Consider the following 16,070-nt stretch of genomic DNA (forward strand, 5'->3'; position numbering starts at 1 on the left):
TTGAGCACAATGCGCTCTCTGGTTGGCAGCTGGCTTGAGGGCTACCGCCTTGGTCCAGCACTCCAAAACCTTTTTTATATCTTTTTATTTTTATTTTGAAGGCCATAAGCTTTTTCCTTTCAAATGAGACAACAAAAAAATGGCTTTCATGCACCAAAAAAGTTTTTAATGATAAACATGGCCATATTGAGGATTTTCATGAAATAATGCATCGAGAGCAAGTTTATAGAAAATAAAATGAAATCTTGCATATAATGACTCTAAAATGTGTAGGTTTTTACTAAAAATCCCTTTATCAATAAGTATAGTTGATCTTGTGACTATTAGTGTGGCAAAACTAAGGACATATAGTGAAGAACCCCTAAATAGTAGTGTACCTAAATTGTAACCAGGTTGATTCATGTCATGCTGGTATAATTGATCCATTGACCTGAGACATGAAGGGCATCTCGTGGATGGACCACTGTATTTTGACTACGAGTTACGAGTCTCTAATCACATGATTCAAATAAGTCATAGCTCAAATGTTGTGAGAAGCTCACGGAGATGATTGAGTGGCCAAGACAGGATCATCCACCCTCAGTATAAGACCAGATTGACTCAAGTAAGAGGATGCAACTAAATCCCTAGCCAAGGTAGAAAGGATATTAGAGAACGGGGAAGGGGCATCCATTTTAGGCACCCAGGCCGGCGAGAACTAGGTGCCCCCTCTTTATCCACTCTGATCCCTTCTCCACTCAACCAAGGAGAGAGTCTTCATGGTAACATGATCTTAAAGATTTTCGAGAAGAGTTGGAGAAGAAGAAGTGGATATCCAAGAGCAACATGATCACGTTGATACTTCTAGAGATCTGACACATGAACGGCTTCAAACTGACCTGGGAGTGAGCAAGCCAAAGGTGGATCAAGTTTCCTAAAAGGTATTGTTGGAACAAGCAAAAGGTAGAGGTGATGTTTTGTTTTAAAGATTGATTACGAATTTATAATCACTTCTACTTCATGAATAGCATATTTTCTTAATTGAACCAAGGCACTAGAACACAGCACTATATAATATTGATTCTAGATGCAAATATTTTTAAGGGGTATAATTTTTTTTAATATATGTTTCTTCAAAAGAGCCAATATTTATAATTCTAGACCACTATGGACCATGTATGGTCTATCCTTGCACTACATCTATACTTTGCCACAACGTAAGCTTCCTAGGACACAGTTATTTGTAAACACATCGACATCAGCTCTACCTATGGGTTCATGATAAACAAAAATTTAGGTTTAAGGAGTCATTTTGAGGCTCTGATTCATCGACCAATATTTATAAAATTTTCCTTATTTAGTGGAGGGTAAGGGTCGAATCCACAAAGAATATTTAATAAGAGAGTAAATTTTAATTCAAATATTTTCTTAAATAGTGTATTTGGGTAACTATATATTTTTATGGATTTTTAATTATTTTCTAAACAGTAAAATGAATTAAATGAAATAAAGCTATTCAAAAATATTTTAAATAAATTAAAGAATATTTATTTATTTTGGATAAAGTTCTAATAATTTGTTATGATTTTAGGAAGTTATTGTGATTTTTTAGATAAAGCAATAAATATCAAGGCAAAGTAGAACCTTTGGTTTTGCTTCCCATGGTAAAAGCTGTGGGTGGTTGCATCCATCAGCATACAACTTGCAGGTAGTGGTGCGCTGCTGGGCGATAGAATTGGGCAAAAACATGTAGTGGACGAAAAATGATGTATCATTTGCTACAGGGGGCATTTTTATGTGATGTTTGATGGGTTGGAAAGCTTGAAGTCAAGGCTATCCATTGGAATGTTGACCAATAAAAAAATGTGAGAAAATTAAAATCAAACATTGTGGTCACTTCTCCAAAGGTTCTTGATCACAATTAAATTGTATCTTCCACACTCATGCATAAGAAGAATGGATCAAAAAAATCTGATGAACTAAGCCTCCAACAAGTTGGGAGTAGAAATCAAAGATGAAATATAAAGATGGAGAAGAAGAGGTTAAATAGAAGTGATATTCAACCAAGTTTGACTTTATTTTTTTTTGATATTCAACCAAAAAAAAAACAGACTAAGGATGGTCTGTTTGTATCACAGGAAAAGTACACTAAAGAACTAATTAAGAAATTTGGGTTTCAAGATTTGAAATCAAAGTCAACTCCAATGGGAAATGGAGTTAAGTTAGACGCCGATGAGAAAGGCGTTAGTGTTGATCAAAATAAGTATAGGGGGTTAATTGGATCTTTATTATATTTGACGGCTAGTAGACCAGATATTTTATTTAGTGTTTGTCTTTGTGCCAGATTTCAAAGTGCTCCAAAGGAGTCTCATTTGAAATCTGTGAAGCATATCTTCCGATATTTGGTCGGAACCACTGACATGGGTCTGTGGTTTCCCAAAAATCAGGATATGACTTTGATTGGATATTGTGATGCTGACTTTGCAGGATGCAAAGTTGAGAGAAAAAGCACAAGCGGATCATGCTTGTTCTTTGGCGGGTGTTTGATTTCTTGGAATTCCAAGAAACAAAACTCGATCGCTCTCTCGACAGCAGAGGCCGAATACATTGCAGGGGGTGCATGTGTGACTCAAGTTTTGTGGATGAAACACCAACTTGAGGATTACGGAATATTTCTTGAGAAGATTCCGATTCTGTGTGATAATACTAGCGCCATAAATTTGGCGAAAAACCCTATCGTGCACTCACGAACGAAGCACATAGAGGTGCGGCATCATTTTATTAGAGACCATATTAGTAAAAATGATGTTGAATTGAAGTTCATAGAAACGTCAAATCAGATCGCAGACATTTTTACTAAACCTTTAGTAGGGGAAAGATTTAGTACACTAGTAAGAGAACTAGGGATGACGAAAGGAAGTCAGTTATCATGAAGACCATATGATTTTTGTTGATATCGTTTGGTTTTGTTTTGTTTTTCAGGATTTTTTTCGGTTTTGTTTTTATCCGAAAATATCTAAGCAACCATTTGGCATCCAATGGTGTCAATTATTTTGCTAAGATATGCACTCAAAAGGGACAGGTCATGATTAGTGTGACGGATCGATTTACTCATGTTCTTTCTTTCACTTTGATAAATTTTATGTTAAATTGCTTGGAGTGGCTTTTTCATTTCTTCCTCTGTTTTAATTTAAAATTTTTATTCAGTCTCTCCAAATTATCTTCTCGGTTTTTTTTGTGTTGCTGACACTATCATGACGCATAAAACTGTCCCGATAAGTTTTTTTTTTTTTTCGCCGGTTTTGTTTTATCCCACACCGTACAGGTTCCACGTGTGGTTGTCTCCAACAAACGGCGTCACCAGCTCATAGAGTCAGGGGGAGTAAAATTGTTCTACCTAGACATTCTTAAGTTTAAGCCTAACCTATTTTTTGCAAGAACTTGTTGTATTCTGAAAGATTTCAGGAAGTCCGCAATCTTAGGAGAAGAGGCAAGTTGCTTGGAGTGGTTCCCTTATAAGGTATGATTTTAATTTTAGGATTTATGAAGGCATGTAAGATCCTCCTTATATGCACTTCCTAGATGTTTAGGTGATGCATTGGATTGTTATCTAAATGCATCTACCGCGGTGAGGTCTCATTCATACATGTCTTTGCTCATTAGTGCATGGGTAGCACACATTTCCGATGTTTGATGATTACCCTTGTTTGATGATTACAAAAAGGGGGAGAAAATATCATGATAGGGGGAGACATAAGTATTCTTATTTAGGGGGAGAGTTTCTGATTTAAGAAAATTATTTTTTTAAATTCATGATATTAGTAATTTTGTAGTACATCAAAAAGGGGGAGATTGTTGAGGTTTTTGTGTTTTAATGTACACTAAATTACATTAACATCATGAATTTATAACTAAGAAACTAATTTATAATTAGAGCTTAAAATATTTTAAGATTATGTTTTTTAAATGTGTTAAAACTATAAAATAAACTAGAATAATCATAAAGTACTTGGGAGAATGAAAAATGTTTTTTAAAGTTTCTGAAAATAGTTTTAAAGTATTAAAATGTTATTTTAATACTTTAAAATATTTTAAAAGGTCATTTCATATTTAACGTATGTTGAAATTATTTTCAGAAGCCTTAGAAATATTTTTAAATACTTTAAAAATATTATAAACATTTTTCTGAATTTTTTAAACAATTAAAAGTATTTTAAATAGTGCAAAATTGACTCCTAAATAAATTTCTGGCATTTTAGTTAATTTAAGAAGGGCCCAATAAGGCCTAAATGGGCGGAGCCCATTAGCCTTAGTGGCGGACCCGACGGGCGGATTTAACCAGTTAAATCCGAGGTCGGGTCCGCTACTAAAGTTTGAATTAAAAATATATATATATATATGGGGAGAACAAGATTTGAACCCAAGACCTTCGCCTCAGTAATGTAGCGATTTACCACTGCGCCAGAAGTCATCTCTTAGTGTAGATATAAATTATTCATATATAATGTACTTTGGACCCGAAAAATCGAATTAGGAAATTCGATTTATTCCAAAGGTTGGGTTCGACGGTTGACTTTCCAAAATCATTTCTTATTTCTAAAAATCATATTTTTTCTGAATTTTGAAATTCCTATATTAAACCTAACTACTTTAATTAGCATTAATTACTATAATTAATTTTTTAATTAAGGAAACTTTCTATAAAACTTTGAAAAAATCATAAAAAAATTAATTACAGCTCCTTTTGAGCTTGAATTTTTTTTGAAATTCTCAGAAAATTACAATCTACCCCTCTACCCCTATAAATACCTCTTCAGAACAAGGGTTGAGGCATCCTCTTTGAAAACCATCTCTCTTGAGCTCTTGGTGTGTGAAGAAAGTGCTCCTCTTTGTGAAGTTCTTCCCCTGCAATTGGTGTGGCTGTGCTTCTCTACTCATAAGGGAAGTTTTTCATTTTGATCATTCACTCATTTAGTGAAAAGGTTGATAGATTCCTTCACAATCATAGTCTTAGTGGTGATTTTTCATATAGTATTGTGAAGGATAGTGGAATTTTGATCTTGATCTTTTGAAAGAAATATTTGAAGTTGATTTCTGTGATCTGAGAGAGATTTTTGATAGTAATTTGATCTGAGATTGAAAGAAGATTTGATTCTTGTGCTTGTGATATTATCATATACTCATCCATCATTGAGTGCGGTGATTGACTGTTGAATCAATCACGGGGAGTGGCATTGTTTTCCTTTTTACTAATCTGAGCAGGTGAAGAAGATTCAGAAGGCGGGGAGGTGACGTGGGTGGCATCAAGGACGTGACGGTGACGAGAGAAGTAGGCGTGCGAGGAAGTGCTCGTGACGGCCCACCCGGCGTTCGGGTTGAAGCTCGTGCACCAAGGAACGAGAAGTGCCACCGGAAGACTCCTTAGCAACTCTGTAAGTTGGGTGAGGGTACCTTAAAAGGGAGGATCCTTGATAAGGATATCCTGAGTCCTAGTTTGGACTCGAAGGGGGACCTTGGATTGACTCGATCACTTAGCGGATCGAGGAACCAAGTAAACTTGGTGTCTTAGAGAAAGGAGGTGAGAGTTAAAACAAGGAATCATTAAAAGGTATTTAGATAATATAAAATCAGAAAAGCTAATTCACCCCCCCTCTTAGCTTCCAACAAGATCAAACAGAAATACGGTTCATATTTTAAGCATTAGATAAATGGAAGTTTTAGAGTCAATGGAATAAGATGGTAATCGTAAAAATATCATAAATTAATGATATACTGCATCATAATCATGATAATTTTGTATTTTAAATACGGAATGATGATGTAAATGAACGCACAAGATGCACACTATCATTATATAACATTACTTGCAAAATAAAGGGAAAGTTGAGAATTCAAATAGGGAGATACAAATTTAATAAAAAAATTATTAAGCCTGACGGGAAAGACTTGTTAAGGTTTTATGATTCTCTACAAGAACATGTGGCAGAAAGGGAAAATAATATTTGCATTTTAATCAATGAGACTAAAACCACACACGTCTGGCACGATGAAAAATCTTCATGTAGAAACAAAATGAAGAATGTGTACGAATGAAGAATGTGTACACATGGTGAAATAAAATAGAATACTTTTAGAGCATTGAATATTTGGGATGTGTGACATGTTCTGGTACATGTTGCGGAATGCATTTGATTAAATGAAGGAAATGCCATATATGATGTCGCTTGATTCACAATGCCATGTAATGATCAACTGTTTTACAGGGTTCTCTTCAGTTTTTGTATTCCCTTGACAGATGCTCATGTCAGAAGACTATTGAACAATTGACGAAAAAAGTTGAATGATGGAAATCAGACAGAATTAAGTAACTAAGATTAAACCAACCTAAAAAATGATATTTTGATATCGAACTGTCTGAATGTGCCCAAATCTTAAACATTATTATCTTCTTACCCTCTATTCATCCATACTTTTTAGTTGACTTTGAAAAGTGAAGAAAGCATAAAAATACCTCAAATCTTGACCAACTGTTTATCCAGCGTAGAATTCTGGAGTGGAAGTATCTTGGACCTTGAGTTGGAAGTTTTTTGTTCTTGTGAAATTGCGTTATTTCTAGATTTTTGGCAAAACGCCAATGCATGGGGACAATATAATAGCATTGTAATTCGATTCTCTGAAATTTCAAATTATTTACCATGATCACTTTGTATATTTTTGATATTAGCATCTACATTATTATGTGCATCAAAAAACCTTTGAAAACGTCAAATATTTGACTTAGAAGAGAAAAATACACCAAAGTAAATCTAGAAGAATCATCCACAGTTACTAAACAGGTAGGTCACACTCTTCCTATTTTTTCACCCGTCAAGATTATCTATTGTGGGTTAACATCAGACACATTTATAGATTAAAAGAAGACATATATTATACGTGAGTTATCTTCCCTTACTAAGGTCCAAAGCTTCCAGAAAAGTACCACGTTATATCGTCAGTGAAGCTGATGCTATTACATTCAAGTGCGGGTTTCTTTCGGTTCTTTGAAAAATGGATTCAACCAGAGGAAATTTAATGTTTACATTACCATTTACCAGCAAACACATCCATTCTAGTGTCCCATCCCACTCTTTGAAACACCCATGTTTACTAATTTTGTTAGGTCTCTCTATATGGTATCCATGGTACCAGTAGCTATTGTGGCTTCATTCTTATTCATCATTATGATGTTCCATATTCAAACAGCAGAGAAACATGAAGAAGTATTGCTCTATTTAGCAGCGATTGGAACGATGGGACCAATCCTTTGGTGGGAAATTTTCTTCATCTTAGTAAATAAAACCATTGCATTACTACAAACCGGGAGAAACGAATCACTTCTAAGATTTACAATTTATGTCAAAAAGGAACAAAGTTCGACTAAATTTGAAACATTGAGCAATTTACATTATACCGGGAGAAACGAATCACTTCTAAGATTTACAATTTATGTCAGAAAGGAACAAAGTTCGACTAAATTTGAAACATTGAGCAATTTACATTATACCTACTATTGTGTCTGGTTGTCGGTTCCTAGTTTGACATAATTTGTGGCCACGATTGTGGGTATAGTGCTGTTATAGTTCTGGTTTATTGTACTCCCTTGCTGGCTACATTAGAGCCAAAGCTTACAATCATAGTGGGTATTGAGATATGTTCTCTCTCTCTCTCTCTCTCTCTCTGTGGGTTTCCATTTTCATTTTTTGTCTCCATTGTTGACGAAGAAGTAGAGAAGATTACTCTTGAACGCTGACGGTGACACTGATGCCAATCAGGCATCATAGACGATGATCGGTGAGCCATTCAATGTGACCCTCTAGATCAAACTGGTAACACTTCCAATGTCCACCGGCAAATGTTAAGGAAGAGGATACACGTGGCACACATGGCACGTGTGACGACACCCAAGGAGGGGCGCAACGGACAACTCGGAAGCTTCCAGAAGCAGAAGAGAACCGCGATGCACGGATCCCAACACACACGGATGCATCCCATCAAAAGAAACACAAACCGAAAATACTATCTTATATAAATCCTTAGGCAATGTAACAGTTTTCGGCAAGCCAGAACATATCAAGTCTCACTTTCATTTCCTCTTCGATCCATTCTCAATCCTTCGCTACTCTCTCGTGTAGCTCCGTTTCGACAGCAAACACATCGGAGGGGACAATCTTTCCCCCTCTTTCTCTCTCATTTTTTGTCTCATGAGGGTAGAGGTCGGAGGGGACACCTCCAACGTCAACCGGCATACATCTCGGAAAGGACACTCTCTCCCTCTCTCCCTCTCTCTCTTGAGGATTGAGGTCGGAGGATGTGGTGGCGTTCCCTGAGATATCTCTCTGCGATGGCGGCGTGAGTGGCGGCTCCGACAGGAAGTACTCTCTCGTCTATCATGAACCGAGGAGAATGGCCAATGTGGATGGAGCCCACGCTCTCGTTGCGTATCCCCACGAAGAACAAGGCTGCGGGAACGACCTGGGCGTAGAAGGAGAAGTCCTCCGCGCCCATCACGGGCGCCACGGTTCTGAAGTTGTCCCTCCCCAGAAGGTCACCGGAGACCCTCCTCACGTGCCCCACCAGAGCCTCATCGTTCACCGTCGGCGGGTAGAACGGGTAGTCCTTCTCGTAAAAGTCTACGACCGCCGTGCATCTGTAAACCTTCGCTTGCTCGACTATGACCTGGAAGATTGCCACGACTCTCAGCTCCTTTGGTTCGCGGGTCTTACGGGTTATGTGTCCTAGAGATAGCGAAAGATCTAAGGACAGAGAGGGGTATTTAAAAACTAAGAGATAGAGAGAGTGTGTGTGCTAAAGACAGAGGAGATTTCAGGACTAAGAGAGAGAGAGCATGCGTACTAAAGACAGAGAGGAGAGTGTGTGCGTGTACTAAAGACAGAGGGAGATTTAAAGACTATGAGATAGAGAGAGTGTGTGTGCTAAAGAGTGGAGGGAGAGAGAGAGAAAGAGGGGGAGAGAGTATGTACTAAAGACAGAGAGAGAGTTCTAGAGACACAGGGAGAGAGAGAGTGTGTGTGTTTAAGACAGGAGCAGAGAGAGAGAGAGAAAAAGAAAGGGGGGGAGACTGTTGGCTTGTTCGGGTTCATTCCCGAACAGTTGGCAAACTCTACCCGCTTAGAAAAATGGTCAAAAAACTGTATTATCAGAGAGCTAGAGAGAGAGAAGAGAGAGAAAGTTAGCTAGGGGAAGGGGAGAGGGGCACGGGAAGCGGGAGGGAGAGAGAGGGGATTGGGAGTGGAGGGGGGGCACGGGAGGGGGAGCAAGAGGGGAGGGGGCATAGGAGAGGGAGAGAAAGAGGGGGGAACAAGAGAGGGGCGGAGAGAGAGACGGAAGAGGGGGGCGGAGAGAGAAAAGGTTGACGGGAGAGGGGGGCGGAGAGAGAGGTGGACGGGAGAGGGGGCGGAGAGGGAGAGAGGGGGCACGGGAGAGGGGGGCGAAGAGAGAGAGGGTACTGTAGAGGGGGTCGGGGAGAGAGAGAGAGAAGGGGCACGGTAGAAGGGGGGGGTGGGCAGAGAGAGAGAGGGAGCACGGTAGTGGGGGGTTTTACGGAAGGGAAAATACTACGAAAGAGCATGAACTTTTTTTTGTCTAAAAAATAGCATGAACTTTCATGCTTGTCTAAAAAAAGCATGGGCCAATAAGAAGACACCACTTGGCTATGGTCAACTGCTGACGTGGTAGCCACCGTGGCAGCCAGGTGGACTCCATGGTGGCATCCACGTTAGCAGCCCCCGTCGACGCCGCCCGTCTCTGGCTGCCGCCGACGCCGCCCGTCTCCGCCGCCGACGCAGGCGGGGCAGCGGCGGGGAATGGGGGAGGGGGTGGCAGAGCGGCGGGGAAGGGGGGAGGGGGCAGCGGAGTGGCGGGGAAGGGGGTAGCAGGCGGCGGCGCGGCGGGGAAGGGGGGAGGGGTAGCAGGCGGCGGAGCGGGCTACCCCTTCCCCGCCGCTCCGCCGCCCCCTCCCCCCTTCCCCACCGCCGCCTGCTACCCCCTTCCCCGCCACTCCGCCGCCCCCTCCCCCATTCCCCGCCGCTGCCCCGCCTGCGTCGGCAGCGGAGACGGGGGACGGCGGCGGCGGCCAGAGACGGGCGGCGTCGGCGGCGCTGCTGGACGTGGGACGCCACCGTGGAGTCCACCTGGCTGCCACGGTGGCTACCACGTCAGCAGTTGACCATGGCTGACAAAAAAAAATAAGAAGACGCCAAGTGGCGTCTTCTTATTGGCCATACTATTTTTTGACAAAAACGAAAGTTCATGCTCTTTTGTAGTATTTTCACTTTACGGAAAACCTAAACCTAGACGTGAAGTTCAGTCTCCCGCTCATTCTGAGTAAAAGATTGAGAATGAGAGAGGGAGAGAGTGAGACTGAGATAGGGAGGATACCAGAGGGAGAGAGTGAGCGGGCGAGACTGAGAGAGAGAGTATGAGAGTGACAGAGGGACAGAGGGAGCGGGTGATAAGGAGAGTACAAGAGGGACAGAGGAAGAGAGTGAAAGAGGGATAGAGGGAGAGGGAGAAGGCAAGTGAGAGAGAGTTCAATAGGGAGAGAGTGCGGGAGGGAGAGAGGGAGAGTGTGTGAGGGAGAGAGATATGGGGAGAGTGAAAACGGGAGAGAGGGTGACAGAGAGAGGGAGAGAGAACGTGAGGGTAACAGGGACAGGGAGAGAGGAGGAGAGGGGGAGCGGGAGAGAGGGCGAGAGAGAGAGGAAAGGAGGAGGAGAGGGAGAGCGGGAGAGAGGGCGAGAGAGAGAGGAAAGGAGGAGGAGAGGGAGAGCGGGAGAGAGGGCAAGAGAGAGAGGGAAAGAAAACGAGAGGGAGAGAGTGAGAGCGGGAGAGAGGGCGACAGGGAGGGAGAGAGAGCAAACAAGAGGGAGAGTGAGACCGGAACAGAGGGAGAGGGGGGGGGAGAGAGAGAACAAGAAAGAGAGAGGGGGATAATGAGCGGGAGAGAGGGCGAGAGAACTACCGGGAGGGGGGGAGTGAGGGCGAGAGAGGGAGAGAAAGATAGAGGAAAAGGAAACGAGAGGGAGAGAGTGAGAGCGGGGGAGGGGGCGGCAGGGAGGAAGAGCGAACGAGAGATACAGTGAGACCAGAACAGAGGGAGAGAGAGGGGTAAAGAGAGAGAGAGTGAGCGGGAGAGAGGGAGGGAGAACGACCAGGAGAGAGAGAGAGGGAGAGGGAGAATGAGCGGGAGAGAGGGAGAGTGGATGAGAGAGAGAGAGGGAGAGATAACAATAGGGAAAGAGGAAGAGAGAGAGAGGGCGAGAGGAAGATGGCGAGTGTGGGAAAGAGGAAGAGAGAGAGAGGGCGAGAGGAAGATGGCGAGTGTGGGAAAGAAAGCGAGAGGAAGAGAGCGAGAGTGGAAGACAGGTTGAGAGAGAGGGAGAGGGCCAGTCTTTGGTCCCCTTCAACGGCAAACCGGACCCGGACCGGAAGGTTTGGCAGCCCTAAAAGGGCTGACCAACGGCTTGTGTCCTTCCCTAGTCATGGGAGAGGGGAGGAAGACATGATTATTTTTATTATTTTGTAAAAAATAATTCCTCAACCGTTCGGCTGTTTGAACTTGTTCGGATAGGATTTTTTCTATTTGGTTTGTTGGCGTTCGTTGGCACATGCCAATGTCATGTTTGCAAACAAACTAAACTTATTTTCCCATCCCTATAAGAGAGAGGGAAAAAATGAGAGAGAGAGAGAGAAGAAAAGGTGGAGAGAGAGAGGGAGAAACGGAAAGAAGGGAGGAAGAGAGGGAGAGAGAGAAAGAAAGGGAGAGAGAGCAAGAGAAAAGAAGGGAGAGAGAGAGAGAGAGAAAGGAAGGGGGAGAGAGAGGAGGGAGACAGAGAGAGAGAAAGGAAGAAAGAGAAAGAAAGAAAGAAAGAAAGAAAGAAAGGGAGAGAGAGAGAGAGAAAGGGAGAGAGAGAGAGAGAGAGAGAGAGAGAGAGAGAGAGTTTACCTGCTCTATCCTTCGCCGGAGCTGCTGGTAGTTGGGGCTGAAGGTTCTGAAGGTTCCAGTGAGAGTGACCAAGTCCGGGATCTGATCCAGGTTGCTCCCTCCATTGAATGATGCCACCGATATCACCTGAATCAGATAGACGCAGAGTGGAAGATAATGAGATTACTTGGATTCCATCCTTCCACGAGAAAGAAGAGAGAGAAAGTAGTATGATTTTCCTGTCAACCCTCCTCTCTTTGTGTTAGAGAGATAGAAAATTGGTCCATCTCTATCCTTCGGTCCGCTCTCGGGCTCGGTCCGGGCTCGGTCCGGTCTTAGGTCAGTCATGTTGACTAGTCAATATCAGGTTGACTTGGTCTTCTCTAAAGTCACCTCTGGTGTTGAAGCAGTGTAGAATAATGAGAGAGTGAGAGGGGGATAGTGAAAGAGAGTGAGAATGAGAGAGGGAGAGAGTGACACTGAGATAGTGTAACGGCAGAGAGAATACGAGAGAGAGAGAGATAGAGAGAGAGAGTGAGTGCGATAGGGAGAGAGGGAGCAGGTAAGAAGGCGAGTACAAGAGAGAAAGAGGAAATGAGGAGAAGAGAGGGAGAGGGAGCAGGCGAGAGGGAGGGAGTTCAATAGAGAGAGATTGCCAGAGGGAGAGAGTGTGTGAGAGAGAATGAGAGAGGGAGAGAGCAGGAGAGAGGGTGACAGAGAGAGGGAGAGAGAGGGGTGATAGAGAGCGGGAGAGAGAATGAAAGGGCTTGAGAGAGAGGGAGAGAGGAGGAGAGGGAGAGCAGGAGAGAGGGTGAGAGAGAGGGGGAGAGAGGGAGAGAGGGAGAGAGGGCCTTGAGAGAGAGGAGGAGAGGGAGAGCAGGGGAGAAGGTGAGAGAGAGAGAGAGAGGGAGAGAGGAAGAGAGGGCGAAAGAGAGATGGCCTTGAGAGAGAGGGAGAGTGGGAGAGAGGGACTTGAGAGAGAGGGAGAGCGGGGTGAGCGGGTGAGATAGAGAGGAGGGGGAGAGCGGGAGAGAGGGTGAGAGAGAGAGGGAGAGAACGAGTTAGAGAGGAGAGGAGGGGGAGAGAGGGTGACACGGTGAGAGAGAGAGAGGGAGAACGAGATAGAGAGAGGAGGAGAGGGAGGTCGGGAGAGAAGGTGAGAGAGAGGGGGGAGAACGAGATAGAGAGAGGGATAGAGGTAAACAAAATGAGTGGAAGAGAATGAGAACGGGAGCAATGGAAAGAGGGATCGAGGGATGGAGAGCGAACGAGAGAGAGAGTAAGACCGGAAGAGAGAGGGAGAGAGAGAGAGGGGGAGAGGGAGGGACAGAGAGAGAGAGAGGAAGAGCTGCTGAAAGAGTGAGGAAGTGAGGAAGGAGAGCGGGAAAGAGGGCGAGAGAAAGAGAGGGAGAGAATGATATAGGGAGACAGATAGAGGGAAAGAAAAGGAGAGGGAGAGAGTGAGAACGGGAAAGAGGGCGAAAGGGAGGGAGGGAGGGAGAGCGAACGAGAGGGAGAGCAAGACCGGAACAGAGGGAGAGAAAGAGAGGAGAGAGAACGAACGGGAGAGAGTGAGAGAGAACGAGCGGGAGAGGCAACGAGAGAACGAGAGAGAGAGATAGAGGGAGAGAGAACGCGCAGGCAAGAGGGAAAGAGGACGACAGAGAGAGAGAGAACGAGCGGGAGGGAGGGCGAGAGGACGAAAGAGAGAGGAAGAAAGAGCGGGAGAGAGGGGGAGAGGGAGAGAAGGGGAGAGGGAGAGGGAGCAAGTGAGAGAGTAACGGTCTTCTGTCGGGTTCGACGTGCGAAGGGGACCCGGACCGGAAGGTTCTGTCAGCCCTAAAAAGTCTGACCGACGGTCCGGTTCGGTCCGGTCTGACCGAACTTCGGTCAGACCGTGTCCTTACCTAACTTTCTCAGCATACCTCTCAGATTATTTATCATTTTTCTCTGAGTCTCTCTCTAACTTGAACTGTTTGATGACGAAAAGAAGCTCTTTTTGGGGCTGGTAATGAGGTCTCTTCGGTTTACCTGTGAGTCGAGGGGGTTCGCTTCACGAGAGACGATGTTCTGAAGGCTGATCACGGTGGCAGAGGCGGCGAGGACGGGGTCTACAGAGAGCTGGGGATACCCGGCTTGGCCCTGCCTTCCCCTGACCACGGCCTTGAAGAAGCCGCAGCCGGCGAGGAGAGCGCCGGGCCTGGTGCCGACGACGGAGGTTGGGAGATCGTGGAAAACGTGGGCGCCGAAGATGGCCTCCACGCCGTCCAGTGCTCCCTCCTCGATCATCTTCTGCGCTCCGACTCCCGCCTCTTCTGCTGGCTGGAACAGCAGCTTCACGGTCCCCTGCCATCACCAACCGTAGCTAAGATGATGAAGAAGACGACCAAGAATTGGAAGAAAATATTTACGGTGATGCTGAAGAGCACAATGATGAATTAGTAGAAGAAGAAGCAGACGCGGATGGAGAGGACGAAGATGATGATGATCACGACGATGATGATGAAGATAACAAAGAAGAAGACTGTGATCATCAAGAAGAAGTAGATGATGATGATGATGACGATGATTATGCAGATGATGAGAACCTGGAGATGACGCTCGCGAGACTTGAGGATCTTCGCGGCGCCAAGGAGCATCGCGACATGCGCGTCATGACCGCACGCATGCATCTTCCCCGGAACTCTGCTCTTGTTCTCCCACTCCACCATCTCCTGCACGACAAAAACAACCTCTTCCTCAGTCACCTTCTCTCTCTCTCTCTCTCTCTCTCTCTCTCTCTCTCTCTCTCTCTCTCTCTCTCTCTCTCTCTTTCTCTCTCTCTCTCTCTCTCTCTCTCAACCTGGATGGGGAGGGCGTCCATGTCGGCCCGGAGCGCTACCAAGGGAGGCCGGCCGCTGCCGATGAAGGCGGCGATGCCAGTCTTAGCGAGCGGATACTGGTATTTCACCCCCATCGCGTCCAGCTGCTCTCGCACGAGCGCGCTCGTCTCCACCTCCTCGAAAGCCAGCTCCGGCGTCTCGTGAATCTTCCGCCGAACCCACCTCAGCCACCGCCCCATCTCCGCCGCAGCCGCCTCCGCCCTTATCGCCGCCGTTATCGCCGCCCCCTCCCCACCTTCTCCGCCCGCTAACTGAACTGCCCCAACTAAGAAGAAGATCACCGCAAGCTCCGCCCTCCCCATCTTTCCCTCCTCTCCCCACTTCTTCGAAGTTTTCTTAAGTACAACCTTGGGTAGAGTCTGTATATATGCTGAAAGCCCCCTCGTTCATTTCGGAAATAAGGTGATATTTCTCGTCCGATGTGTCGACTAGGCGACAGGTGTCCTCGTTCACAAACACGTGGGATAATATCGACTGTCGCTTCGGATGGTTGGCTAACAGCCTCTCGAAGATAAAATAAGAATCGATAAAACGCAACGTTTTTCTCAAGGAGATTTGTCCGAGTAAAGCGAGAGAACTTGCCATTGGAGGGTATAGATTCATTGAAACGGTCCACTTGTTACTTGCTCAGTGCAATTTGATTGAGACAAAAGTAGAATACAGAGAGAGGATACATCCAAAGCGACCATCAATATCTCCCGCACATGTTTGTGGACAAGACACCAGTTTGTACAGATCTGACAAAAAAGGTCAAGGAGACAGAGAGAGAGTCCATCTGTAGATCTATCTATCAACCAATCAATATACCTTAAAAAAAATATTTCAGAGTTTCTTAAAGATATTCATTTCAGAGTATCTATCTATCTCTCTTCTATCTATTTATCAGTCTATCTATCTACCTATCTATCTATCTATCTATCTATCTATCTTCTATCGATCTATCTATCTATCTTGGAAATGTTTTGGAAATGGACAGGGGGCGTAGGAGAGATGTTGGAAGCAAACGAATCACGCGGATATGAAATCTGGACAAAAGAGCCTGCCGTTGTAATAAATAAAGTTCATAGATGAGAGTCAGAAAAGGAAAGATGTGACCGCAACACTGACAATCCTGGTTCCGATATGGCCCAGTTGATCGGTAAACATAACCGCTCGACGAACCATTCGATCAGCAATCGATCTGGCTGATAAGATCTGGCGGAGCCCCTTCGATCGACTAATCTTTC

General features: G+C 44.5%; 2 protein-coding genes across 3 annotated transcripts; one reads left to right on the forward strand and one right to left on the reverse strand.

Annotated features, from left to right (window-relative positions):
* Positions 1-2,183: 2,183 nt before the first annotated feature.
* LOC144713988 (secreted RxLR effector protein 161-like) lies at positions 2,184-2,912 on the forward strand. The gene has a single exon (XM_078588722.1). The coding sequence runs from the start codon at positions 2,184-2,186 to the stop codon at positions 2,910-2,912; it is 729 nt and encodes a 242-aa protein (XP_078444848.1).
* A 5,164-nt stretch (positions 2,913-8,076) lies between these two features.
* Positions 8,077-15,156, reverse strand: LOC144713848 (IAA-amino acid hydrolase ILR1-like 6). 2 transcript variants are annotated; one of them, XM_078588564.1, is made up of 5 exons: positions 14,805-15,156; positions 14,551-14,676; positions 13,994-14,308; positions 11,984-12,109; positions 8,077-8,694 (listed from the first exon to the last, which is right to left on the reverse strand). In XM_078588564.1, the coding sequence occupies exons 1-5, from the start codon at positions 15,144-15,146 to the stop codon at positions 8,254-8,256; spliced, it is 1,350 nt and encodes a 449-aa protein (XP_078444690.1). In that variant the 5' UTR covers positions 15,147-15,156; the 3' UTR covers positions 8,077-8,253. The 2 variants fall into 2 exon arrangements, with proteins under 2 accessions (XP_078444690.1, XP_078444691.1); XM_078588565.1 differs by having other exon boundaries at positions 8,615-8,753.
* Positions 15,157-16,070: the final 914 nt, after the last annotated feature.

This window comes from Wolffia australiana, chromosome 16 (assembly GCF_029677425.1).
Source record: "Wolffia australiana isolate 7733 chromosome 16, ASM2967742v1".
Classification (NCBI taxonomy): Eukaryota; Viridiplantae; Streptophyta; class Magnoliopsida; order Alismatales; family Araceae; genus Wolffia; species Wolffia australiana.

Bases quoted from the DNA above. Each gene is read 5' to 3' on its own strand.
- LOC144713848 (XM_078588564.1), bottom strand. From the start codon at position 15,146: ATGGGGAGGGCGGAGCTTGCGGTGATCTTCTTCTTAGTTGGGGCAGTT. The intron at 14,309-14,550 runs GTTCTCATCATC...TGGTGATGGCAG, and splicing joins CTCGCGAGCGTCATCTCCAG to GGGACCGTGAAGCTGCTGTT. The intron at 8,695-11,983 runs GTAAACTCTCTC...GCAATCTTCCAG, and splicing joins TCCGGCGAAGGATAGAGCAG to GTCATAGTCGAGCAAGCGAA.
- LOC144713988 (XM_078588722.1), top strand. From the start codon at position 2,184: ATGGGAAATGGAGTTAAGTTAGACGCCGATGAGAAAGGCGTTAGTGTT.